Source organism: Triticum urartu, chromosome 3, assembly GCF_003073215.2.
Source record: "Triticum urartu cultivar G1812 chromosome 3, Tu2.1, whole genome shotgun sequence".
In the NCBI taxonomy this organism is placed as follows: domain Eukaryota; kingdom Viridiplantae; phylum Streptophyta; class Magnoliopsida; order Poales; family Poaceae; genus Triticum; species Triticum urartu.
In genome coordinates this window covers 253,219,484-253,231,962 of record NC_053024.1, presented here as the reverse complement: position 1 = coordinate 253,231,962, position 12,479 = coordinate 253,219,484, and the positions used below count along the sequence as shown (strand labels likewise).

At 44.8% G+C, this 12,479-nt stretch overlaps 1 protein-coding gene across 1 annotated transcript; it reads right to left on the bottom strand.

Moving 5' to 3' along the window:
* Positions 1-720: 720 nt before the first annotated feature.
* Positions 721-7,145, bottom strand: LOC125543766. Its single transcript, XM_048707237.1, has 4 exons — positions 6,216-7,145; positions 6,000-6,146; positions 5,711-5,779; positions 721-5,625 (listed from the first exon to the last, which is right to left on the bottom strand). The coding sequence occupies exons 1-4, from the start codon at positions 6,694-6,696 to the stop codon at positions 4,919-4,921; spliced, it is 1,404 nt and encodes a 467-aa protein (XP_048563194.1). The 5' UTR covers positions 6,697-7,145; the 3' UTR covers positions 721-4,918.
* Positions 7,146-12,479: the final 5,334 nt, after the last annotated feature.

Below are 12,479 nucleotides of genomic sequence, written 5' to 3'. Positions count from 1 at the left end.
CTACCGTCCAATATTCGCTTGTACATATGTTTGCTTTGTCCGAGCAACTTTACTATTTGAGTACGAGGGCATTCAACGAAGAGTGAAATGATGGTTGCTTCACCTAAGTAACTTTTACTAGTACTGTGAGAAAGGTGGGACTATGTGATTAGACTGCTCATTAGTTATTATTACTATGGCGCAACGGGTGGGGTGAATCTCGCCAACGGTACATGGCACATGGACCCGGATTCTGGATGTCCCACATGTGGGCAAAAGGAAGTTTGAATGATTTCTGGCATTGCTATCAAGCTTCCGGGATATGTTTATATGTACACATAATTTTCCAGCATAATGAAATTGTGTTGTGATCCTATGAAGCCTCCAAAGTTGTCTCATTACAACATTCCATCAAAAACTCCCTTCCTCCAGTGAAAAGTGTACGTTTGGCCTTAAAATTTATCCATAAAAGAGTGCACTTCTATATTTCCAATGCACTTTAAAGTAGACTAGTAAAATGCCCGTGCGTTGCCACGGGCAATAATACATGTACAAATTTTAGACGTGTCCATCTAATTGAATGACAAAAATTAGTTGAGGATTATCTAACTCAATGTTGAGATGAAGTAGCGTACATCTGTACTGAGTTGAATTTAAGAAGAGCGCACACATTTCTTTTCATTTAGCATATAACTATCCACTTCACATGAAATATTTGAAGTAAGCTTGCAAAAATAGCATTCTTCATATTTAAATTAAAAGTATATACATCAACTACATTGAAAGTATTATTTTGATTTTACATATGAGAAAAGAGTGAAGAGAATAAAATCTCGAATTAGTGAGATGTCAAGAAGCTTGCAGGTAGGTGATTTGCTTGGACATGAACCATCTTCCTCTACTCGAGAGAAAACATATCAAAAGACAAGCAGAATTTTCACTTTAGTTCTGGTATTCATGCACTCAAGAATTTGCACTTCGGTTCACTGGTCCGGCTTCTCTCAGTAACACATGATAACAAGATGCAAGTTAAACACAAATGACTCCATATGACGGAGGTGACCTGCACAAAATAAATATCAGATAATTTAAATAAAAACTATTTCATTATCTAATTTTATCGTGAAATAAAATATAGCCATATAGATAATAAAAAATAGAGTGGAAATATAACTGCCAAATTTCCCACCTATGATGTAAGGATCTCTTTATAGATGATGTTCTTCGTGTACGTACCAACAGGACTATCAGAGCTCTTGTTTTTGCTGCAAGTTGAACTCTTCTTTTTGCTGTCATCTGAGTTATTTTTCTTATTACCAGCATCAGGAATGGCAAGAATCTTGACGTTCTTTCTAGCGGTGGATCTAGATAGTGCAACATACAACTGCCCGTGAGAGAACACCGGCTCGGGCAAGTAAATACCGACATTCGGGATAGTTTGTCCCTATGCCTTGTTCACCGTCATGGCGAAGCTGAGCCTTATTGGAAATTGCTTCCTCTTGAACTGAAAAGGAAACATCTCATCATTAGAGGGGCAAAGGGGGATCCTTGGCAAGAAGATCCTTTTTCCAGCATGTTAGCCAAGGACAATTTCTGCATCGATGACATTCCTTTGGAACCCTCGAACCACCAACCTCGTGCCATTGCAAAGTCCGTTTGCAGGGTCAATGTTCCTGAGCAATATGACAGGGCAGTTAATCTTGAGCTTCAACACATGCGGGGGCAGGCCATTAGGGGTCAACGTGTTAAGGAATTTAGAAGGATAGTAGTTATGAGGGTCATCCACCGCACAATCAAAACTATGGTACACCATCTCATCTCTCTGGAATCGACTGATCATCTTCAAATTAATCCTATCCACGCAATCATTCCGTGTCGAGAAGATTGCTCTGGAGGTGATGTAGTCTGGGTCTGACGTGTTAGCACCGAGGCTTGGAAAAGTATTGTCTATTAGTGAATCAATGTTAGTGTCCTTCCCAGTTGACGACACACATATCTCGTCTGGAAGACGGACGTCGCCATCTCCGTTGGTCTCCTCCTTACGATCACCAATGCGCAATAGATACTCTTCAAACCATGGGTCACTATGTGCCCTCATATTGCGTACCAACTTAAGGTGGCGCATGGAATCCCAATGGTAAGACCTACGTAGCGATGAATTAATTATCTGAGCCCTAGACCCCTTACGGACAACAGGAATGACCTGTCTGAAATCTCCGCTGAACACAACTGTCTTCCCACCGAACGACGGGTCTAGTCGGCTCATCACATAGCGCATACTATTGTCCAACGCCTCGACTGCATGTCTCTTTGCCATGGAATCCTCATCCCAAATAATGAGAGAAGTTGACTGTAGGAGCTTGGCGGTCCCGCTCTATTTAGTGAAGCTACAAAACCCACCATCATCGATGCCTAGCGGTATCTTGAACCGTGAATGAGCTGTTCTCCCTCCGGGCATTATGGAAGCAGCAACACCAGACGTAGCTGTCGCTATAGCAATCTTGTTCTGCCCACGTACCGTAGCAAGCAGTGCTTTGTACAAAAAAGTCTTTCCGGTGCCTCCAGGTCCATCCACAAAGAACACAACACCCTCATCACGATCAACAACACACATAATTTCATCGTATGCGGCCCTTTGATCTAAATTAAGTGAATCTGATAGATATGTGTCCTCAATGTTGAGCTCTATGGCGGATTCCTCGAAGATCTCCCTTGTCACACCACTAGAAGTGTCATATTCTTCCTGGATATCGGGAAGAGGGAATGACTCTATCTCCTTGCCCATTGATTGTAGCATATTCCTGATATCTATTAGAACCATTTTCTCAACTGCAACTTTGGATGGATTGCTACGACGATAGACTTTTGACGTTGCATCTAGGTGCTTCTCCCAGAGTCTGTGCACATCACTTGGCTCACAGAATACCAGTATCATTGCAAAGAGCCTCCTTAGAGATGATGGCATCTTATATAATGTGGATTCAGTGAGGGACTCATCCAGTGTGTTGTCTCCTTCAATCAATCCCCTTCTCTCGGCATCTTCACGAAAGGTTGGTAGGATCTCACCATTAACCGTCCTTAGGTCCTCATAAGAGGTGGCGCCAGTGACATGGTTTAGGAGGACCCGCAGGTAATAGCGTTCCCCCTCGGCGGGATGATCTGACACAATTCTTCCAATTTGTCCACCTGTATCTCATACCCTTCTTCTCCAATATTTTTTGTTCTTACTTGTCTGCCAGGTGTACCACTCGGGGAAGTCCCTGTACAAGATAGAACGAGCATCCTCATGTAACCTATTTTCCTCAAAGTACTCTGTAATCATCGACTTCTCAACACCTTCACGGTTCAATATTTTGGGCCGCTTGGAATGACACCATGTGCATGTTTGGTAGATGGAGTTGTAGCTGCTTCACGGGTGGTGAGTTCTTACTCAATTCAAATCCATATATCCTCCACAATGCTTCTGGAGGAGTGACCCACCTAGCGTCTCTATACTGTTTGATCTCATCTATGTCTCCATTTTTGTCAGCCTCACTTACAGCAATAGACGCTCGATCATGGCCCTTGTATATGTACTTGAATAGGTATTTAACGGCCTTTATGCTTTTGCATGCCGCAACATTGATGTGACAATTGAAGTAGCGCAAGAGGTGCGGGTTGTATGGGACGACCCACCTATTATCTAGCCATTCCTTTCGAACCATTGCTTTACATCCATCTTCACATCGTTTGTATAGCGGGTAGGAGTCCTTGCCTTGTAAGGTAGTCGCATTGAAAGGTCACAGATAGTGATTCTTGCAAGAAGGATGACCCTTTGTGCAAGGGCATTCATGATTCAAAGCACCACAAGGTCCATGCATCATATGTTTCACGACCAACTTGTACAGTTCTGGGTACTTCTTCTTGTTGGGGAGCTCGGCTGAGATAAGGCGAACATACTGCTCAGGGCAAGTGAGCTTTTATCGGCCCCCCATGATGAGCAGGAAGTGCGCATGAGGCAGGCCCCTCTTCTAGAACTCCACCACATACACATAAGCCCTCACCTTGCCCAAGATATCCTTTTTAAATAGCTTATTCTTGAGTTCCTCCAACTTCGCCCTGAAAACACGGACGATGAGATCTGGACGATCTTGAGGTATCTGGCCAGGGTACAGTTCCTTCCTAATCTCATCCCGGTTTGGGTTGCATTTCATTGTGAGGAAGATGTCTGGCTTGCCATACCGCCTAACTAAGGCCATAACATCCATGTAGTGACGCCTCATGTCTCGTGGACCACCAATAAATGACGTAGCTAGAACTGTGCGTTTTCCAATGGAATCTTCCCTACCCTCACCGGCATGTAAGCTATCCACCAAGCCTTGGTACAGGTCTGCCCTTATTTTATCTTGATGACCCCATATACAGTCCAACCGGGAGTTCTCAATCTTGATGTATGTGTCGACCGCGAACTGTTGGAAAAGACGCTTACCAAAGAGGATCGGGTTGAATATCCCAGGACGCATCTGGAATTTGTAGCAGTAGTAGTCCCTCACAGACACACATAGCCTACCTCCAGAAGCTGTGTAGAAAATTGAAAACAATGGTCATGTTGATTGAAAGCACACCTTAAATGGACGGTGATGTAACAACTTATTGCAACACTAACCTGCATCATCAGCAGCAGCAGCATTCTCACTGATTGTGGGATTGGAGGACCTATTGTTAAGGCCACGAGCTAGACGAGCTGCACGAGCTGCCATCACGGTTTCATAGGGCACACCTTCCTTCGGGATATCAGTATGCCACCCAAGTTCACCTCTAGGGAAGAAAAGAGGGTACGGCAACGCATCATAGCATCCATGGTAGGACTTGATGCCGTATATATCTCTATTCTTCCCTTGCAGGATGACGCTATTATCGAATTGTCTTCGACGTTCACTACCCTCCACCCACATAGTGGCTACTTCTGAAGTGGTTGGCGCATTATATGTTCTTTGATCCATCCGCTGGTCAAGGTTAAGTGGTATGCGATAGTCATCAACATCATCAACATGGCCCATACTCCGAGGTGTTCAGAGTATGGGTTGCCACGAAGTATGTTGACCAATTGTGTGATTACTTCTTTGTCTTTCTGGCACTTCTCTTTACGGCAACTGCGATATCTGTGTTCTAAACTGGGGTCATCATCATAGAAGTAGAGCTCCAAGTGACTACGATCCAATCCATCTTGTTTGCCGAATGACTGTATGTCGTGGTACATTTGGCCATGGGCACGAAATGTATAGATAGGATGCTTTGATATGTTAGTGGTATCACTATCAAGGTGACAATATAGTGAGGTGAATGAGAAGTGGCCGTTGAAAAACCTGATATTGCCACGGAAATGCCTGGCATCAGAGTCTGCACTTGTCCATAGCCTCATGAGCTCGGGTGGCGTATCTGGGTTGGCCAGTTTGATCTTCCCCTTACGGCAACAAAAACTCTTGGACTCACGCTCAAACTTCTTTGCACAGCAGTGTTTGCAGTCCTCCACCGACTTCAGCTTGTGTGTTTCTGTTGGGAGTTTTCTATAAACCATATCATACGGATCTGGAATGTTTGAAATAGAAGCAGAGTCGTCATCATCGTCAACCTCCTCCATTTCAACATCCTCGTCGTTGTCCTCATCTGAAATGTTCAACGCACTTTCAATATGAGTACAAAAAACATGCACATGATATACACGCGACATCGTGGAACATGATTAAAATACCCATCCCGGCAAACATGTAGCCTTCCTCGTCTTCCGAGTCTTCCTCCAATATGACACCCTCTTCATCACCTATCGGATAGTTATTTATGAGGCTCATGTATCCAATAGGTCGTGCACGAATATAATAAAAAAAGTTTACCATCATCATTGACTTGCGGGTGTGTTGTATGTTCTTGGATAGTATCAAGAATTAGAGATGTATTTTCTATGAATACAACATAAACGTATAATCAATATGATTATCAACGACTTATCTTAGAATGTCAGAACAATTAAGAGAAAACATTACCATTAGTGACAAGGACAGATTGTGAAGGAAGTTCAAAATCATTGACACCTTCCACAGTCATCGCTGGATTTTGATCTAATGATTCATTCACGCCATCATTGGGTGCTAGATGTATTTCGCCTGGATCGCACATTCTCAATGTACTTTCTGTTCATACAACATAAAAATTTCAGTGACTAAATCTAGAGAATCGGAATACGAAGTTAAAAAGATTACCGTTGTTAATGATGACCGATTGTGGTGGATGTTCAAACCCATTTATGCTGTCTGGGGCAATCGACGAGTTTTCATCCATCGACGTGGGTCTATTCTTCCTACCATTCGCATGGAAAGCTTGGTTTTGACGATCCATCAAAGCTTGCCTTTCTCTGGGTGTCACATGTTTTCTCCATGGTTCCGTACTGACACCCATATCTGGCGTCTCCGCACATGATATATCCTCAGAAGTGGGTTGGATATAAATAGGGGAACCAATGAGCTCGGGAATAGACCAATCACGTCTGACTACGGAGCCATTGGGACCAAATAAACTTGCATTTTCACGAACTATCTTCGAGGTGTAAAATGGGTTCTCCATGGCCAAGGAATCTTGGCTGAGAGTGTTGCGCCTTGATGTGCGTTGAGCGCTCTTTGCATGCTTTTGCTCATGAGTCATACCGGCATACCACTCCCTATCATTAGCACGTTTAATTTCCATCTTCTCTGTTGAAATCACATGATAAGTGCACAAACAACATAAGAGTACTGATTGTGTGATCTCGGCTAATGAATAATTCCGATTGGTGCCGAGTAATTATTACATGTCGATGATTCTGTCTGCTGATAGGCTTCACGCTTACTTTCTAGTAGTGCATCCTTATTGTTATTCATGTGAGCATATCGTTCAATATCATTAGCATGTGTACTGTTGATTTTCTCTGTTGAATCACACGAAAGTGGCAACATTGTCAGAGTGCTTGTTTGTTACATGTAAAGAATGAACATTTTTGACTGTTTTGATGCAAATTTTACCTATCGATGATTTCATTTTTTGATAGGCTTCACGTTGTCTTTTTAATAGCGCTTCTATGACGCCCCCGATTTGACCGTACACTAATCATACACGCAAACGTCTACGATCAAGATCGGGGACTCACGGGAAGATATCACAACACAACTCTACAAATAAAACAAGTCATGCAAGCATCATATTACAAGCCAGGGGCCTCGAGGGCTCGAATACAAGAGCTCGATCATAGACGAGTCAGCGGAAGCAACAATATCTGAGTACAGACATAAGTTAAACAAGTTTGCCTTAAGAAGGCTAGCACAAACTGGGATACAGATCAAAAGAGGCGCATGCCTCCTTGGGATCCTCCTAAACTACTCCTGGTCGTCGTCAGCGGGCTGCACGTAGTAATAGGCACCTCCCGAGTAGTAGTAGTCGTCATCGACAGTGGCGTCTGGCTCCTGGGCTCCATCGTCTAGTCGCAGCAACCGGGTATAGGAAGGGGGAAAAGGGGGAGCAAAGCAACCGTGAGTACTCATCCAAAGTACTCGCAAGCAAGGAGCTACACTACATATGTATGCATTGGTATCAAATGAAAAAGGCTATCATATGTGGACTGAACTGCAGAATGTCAGAATAAGAGGGGGATAGCTAGTCCTATCGAAGACTACGCTTCTGGTAACCTCCATCTTGCAGCAAGTAGAAGAGAGCAGAAGGTAAGTCCATCAAGTAGCATCGTGTAGCATAATCCTAACCGATGATTCTCCCCTCGTCGCCCTGTGAGAGAGCGATCACCGGTTATATCTGGCACTTGGAAGGGTGTGTTTTATTAAGTATCCGGTTCTAGTTGTCATAAGGTCAAGGTACAACTCCAGGTCATCCTTTTACCGAGGGACACAGCTATTCGAATAGATCAACTTTCCTGTGGGGGTGCACCACATTTCCCAACACGCTCGACCCCCTTTGTCCGGACACACTTTTCTGGGTCATGCCCGGCCTCGGAAGATCAACACATCGTAGCCCTACCTAGGCACAACAGAGAGGTCAGCACGCCGGTCTAAATCCTATGGCGCAGGGGTCTGGGCCCATCGCCCATTGCACACCTGCACGTTGCGTACGCGGCCGATGAGCAGACCTAGCCTCCCTTATACAAGAGTAGGCGTTCCAGTCCAACCCGATGTGCGCCGCTCAGTCACTGACGTCACGAAGGCTTCGGCTGATACCACGACGTCGAGTGCCCATAACTCTCCCCGCGTAGATGGTTAGTGCGTATAGGCCAGTAGCCAGACTCAGATCAAATACCAAGACCTCGTTAAGCGTGTTATTTTGAAATAACCACGGACGCCGACCAGGGTCAGGTCCACCTCTCTCCTAGGTGGTCTCGACCTGCCCTGTCGCTCCGCCACAAAGTAACAGTCAGGGGCCGTCGGGAACCCAGGCCCACCTCTACCGGGATGGAGCCACCTGCCCCTTCGGCCCCCATCTCCGAACAGTATCATAAGTAATGTAACGGTATAAAGTATATAGCATATGGCCGTGATCACCTCCCGAAGTGATCACGGCCCAGTAGTATAGCATGGCAGACGGACAAGAGTGTAGGGCCACTGATGATAATCTAGCATCCTATACTAAGCATTTAGGATTGCAGGTAAGGTATCAACAGTTGTAGCAACAATGACAGGCTATGCATCAGAATAGGATTAACGGAAAGCGATAACATGCTACTCTACTCTAATGCAAGCAGTATAGAGGAGAGTAGGCGATATCTGGTGATCAAAGGGGGGAGGGGGCTTGCCTGGTTGCTCTGGCAAGAAGGACGTGTCGTCAACATCATAGTCGAACTGGGGGGTTGCCGGTAGTCTCGGGGTCTACCGGAAAGAAGTAACGGAAGGGGAACACAATAAATAACCGAGCAATCAAAGTAACACAAAACGTAAGGTGGCAATGCACGGTGCTAGAGGTGGCCTAACACAGTACTAGGTGATACCAGTGAAGGGGGAAACATCCGGGAAAGTATTTCCCTGTGTTTCACGTTTTTGGACAGATGAACCGGAGGGGGAAAGTTGCATGTTTGCTATGCTAGGGATGCGTGGCGGATGAACGGAGAGTGTATCCGAAATCGTCTCATCGTTCGTAGCAACTTTCATGTACAAAGTTTTTTCATTCGAGTTACGGTTAATTTTCTATGATTTTCTAAAGTTTTAAGTATTTTCTGAAATTTCTGAATTTATTATATTTAGTTTAATCCGAATTGACCAAGTCAATCTGACTAGTCAAAAGGGCATGTGTGGCCCACATGTCATAGACTATTTATCTAAACAATTAAATAAATCTAATTTATTTAATGAGGACCTACATGTCATCTACTACTAGACTAACTTAGCACTAATTAAGACCTACTAGTAGTATTAATCTAAGTAAGGGCCGGCCATTACTGGGCATACCCCAGCCGGCCACACGCATGGCGCACACGCACCACGCTGCACAAGGCACACACAACACACGGACACACACGCACATCACACACACACGCACACACAACTCATAGCTAGGAGTTAATTCTGTTATCTGAACATAGCATTTTGCGATTTTTATATGATTTAATCCAGGCATCGAAGGGATTTGGTCCAATGGAATAAAATGGGGTTCGTCATGCAAACTTTCTACTCATATTTTTGTTAGCCTTGTTAACCGTTGTTTAGCTGCGGTTTAGGGGCTGCCCAGGGGTTTACTCAATGTAAAAACTGGAAAGCTAGCTAGTAGCTACAGTAACTACAAGTAGTAATATAGCAAAGCAACAGCGGCACTAGCAGCAGGCAACGCAACAGAGCAGGGGAGCGCGCTGAACGCCGGCTGTAGGCGGGCGCGATGGCCGCACTCGCGGGCGACGGCGGCGGGTGAGCACGGTCGTCCGCACGCGGGCGTGGTGCAGGGCTTGGCCGGGGCCTGGCAGGCGCGTCGCGCAGCTGGGGACGCGCACGGGGCGGCCAGGGAGCAAGCAGAACGAGGCGGGGAGCGGGCGGGCGCGTGCTCGGGAGCGAACTCCGGCCACGACAACAGAAGCGTGAGCAGCGGCAGGAGCTAAGTAGCAGCAGCAGCGCAGCAAGCAACACAGCATAAGGCAACAACGGCTGAGCAGGGCACGGCCCAGGCGGGTGCTGGCGCGCGAGGGCGCGCTGCCTGGAGCGGCCAGGGCACGAGGTAGGGGAGCCCGGTGCGCGGGTTCGATGCAGTGAGCGCGAGCTCGGGCGGAGGCGGTGCACAACGTCTACGGCTATGGAATCAAAGGGGAAACGGGGGGTGAATCGATGTGGTGCTCACCGGGGAGCACAAGGCGGGCTCGACGATGGCTTAGGAGTAGCAGAGGCGGCGGATCGACGGCGGAGGCGGTGGTGCCCGAGGAAGAAGAAGGCCTCGATCCCGTCGATGCAGGGGTTCCCGGTTTGAGCTCATGGCGGTAGTCGAGGCAACGGAGGACGGCGGACCTCCTGGACGTCCCCAGGTGGCGCGGGGAGCATCAGTGGCCACAACAATGGGGCGGCCATGGCTATGGTTGTGGTCGGGCGATGGAGAAAAGGAAAGAGAGAGCGGGCGAGGGAGATGGGGGCGAGTGAGGGAAAGGGGAAAATGACGCTAGGGTTTCCGGGGGGCACCGGCGTAGTTATGTAGGCAAGGGGAGGCCATGGATGCTCGGCACGTGCCCACGGCCATGGGATGGCCTCCACGAGCCCCTGCCTGTCTCCTGTAGCGCGAGGAGAGAGACAAGTGGGGGATGTGGGCTGGGCCTTGTACATGGAAAAGGAAAGAAAGAAAATGGACCAAAGTGTACAAGGGTTTTCTTGCCTCTTTTTTTGTCAAACATTTGTCTCAGATTTGCATTTAAATAAAATAGAAAATGATTTTTATTTGAGTTAAAACTTGGTACATAGTTATAGTACAACATTCCAAGACCACATAGAAGGTTTCTCGTCATTTGGAAACGTAAAGATATTTGCTTATTTTGAAAAGGCCAAAATAATTGTTGCAGGACCATTTATTAATTTCCTAGGAATTACTTGGTGATTCAAATGAGGTTGGTTACAACATGGCAATGATCAGGTGAATTTTTACAATAATGCGAATATTTTTGTTTTTTTGTTTTGAAGAAATAATTTATTTGACTTTATTTTAAAATTGAATTTGAATTGGTTCTGAATCAAAGTGAGATTAGTAACAGTAATAGTGATTACTTGGCATCATTAGTAGGGGATTACTGTAGCTTAACTACCGGGGTGTTACAAATCTCCTCCACTACAAGAAATCTCGTGCCGAGATTCAAGAGGGGGACTCATGGGGAAGAGATTTTGTTACGAAATTCTAACAAGTCTTCTCGGTCTTGGTTGCTCTTCTCGAAGAGGTCGATCCATTACGTAGATGTCTTCATTTCTATGCTTCAGGTCATCATGATGAAGTCGACATCCTTTCTTCAGGAACTCCATCGTACTTACGAATAGGTAAGGGGCAGCTCGGCTACGACAGAATGTTCAGGAGAGAAACAATCTGGGGTTAACCCATGAATGAGCATAAGATTATCTCTCGATTTGAACACATAAAATACATCAAGAGTAAGGTACGAAGGTACAATAAGAGGTTCCAAGCGGATAGATAGTTGCTCAAAGTCTAAACCAGAGTGAGAAAGGGGTTCAGAGCAGCGAGAGTAAGTATTTCGTCTGATACCAGAATAAAGCACTAGGAAGGTGGCACGTGAATTAAATACAAAGCCAAGCGTGAGGAATAACCATTAGAAACAGGGTTGAACAGGAGAGTCAGGTTTCGATCATGTGGAACTGTGGGTTATGGGCCCACTGTAACATCCCAAAATTTTAAATTTTGGAATGTTATAAACAAATAGATAGATTTGGTTGATTGTTTGATTGATTGTGTGAAATTGAGTAAAATTCGAAACCTTTTTGAAAGTTAAATGAGAGGAAATAAAAGGACTTTCCCAAACTTTCATTTTTGCATTTTATGATCTCCATTAATTCAAATTCTTTTCACCACAAAACCCTGGAGAGAAGATGACATGACTTCTTCCATTTATTTAAATGACAAGGGGTGTTGAAAATATTTGAATTTCATCTGGAAAATATTTTCAACTTTGAAACTTTATGCAACTCAATGATTTTCACGAGAGAAGATAAAATGACTTCTTCAAATTATATGAAATATGAGTTGGGAGTTTCAAAGAATTAAATTCAAAGTTCTTTTGAATTTATTTTCACTTTGGAGTTATTTGAGTTTTATTCAAATTATTTTTCTCCAAAAATAAAATATATGGAAAATAGGGTAACATGATTCCCTACAACAGAAAATTGGAGAAAAATTAATTTGAAATCATTTTGGTATTTTTAAAATGATTTTAGTTGGATTTTAATAGACCAGTAGCACTCTTTGAATTATTAGAATTCGTGTGTATTTTATTTAATGCTAGGAAAATGTTCACCGTGTAGAAA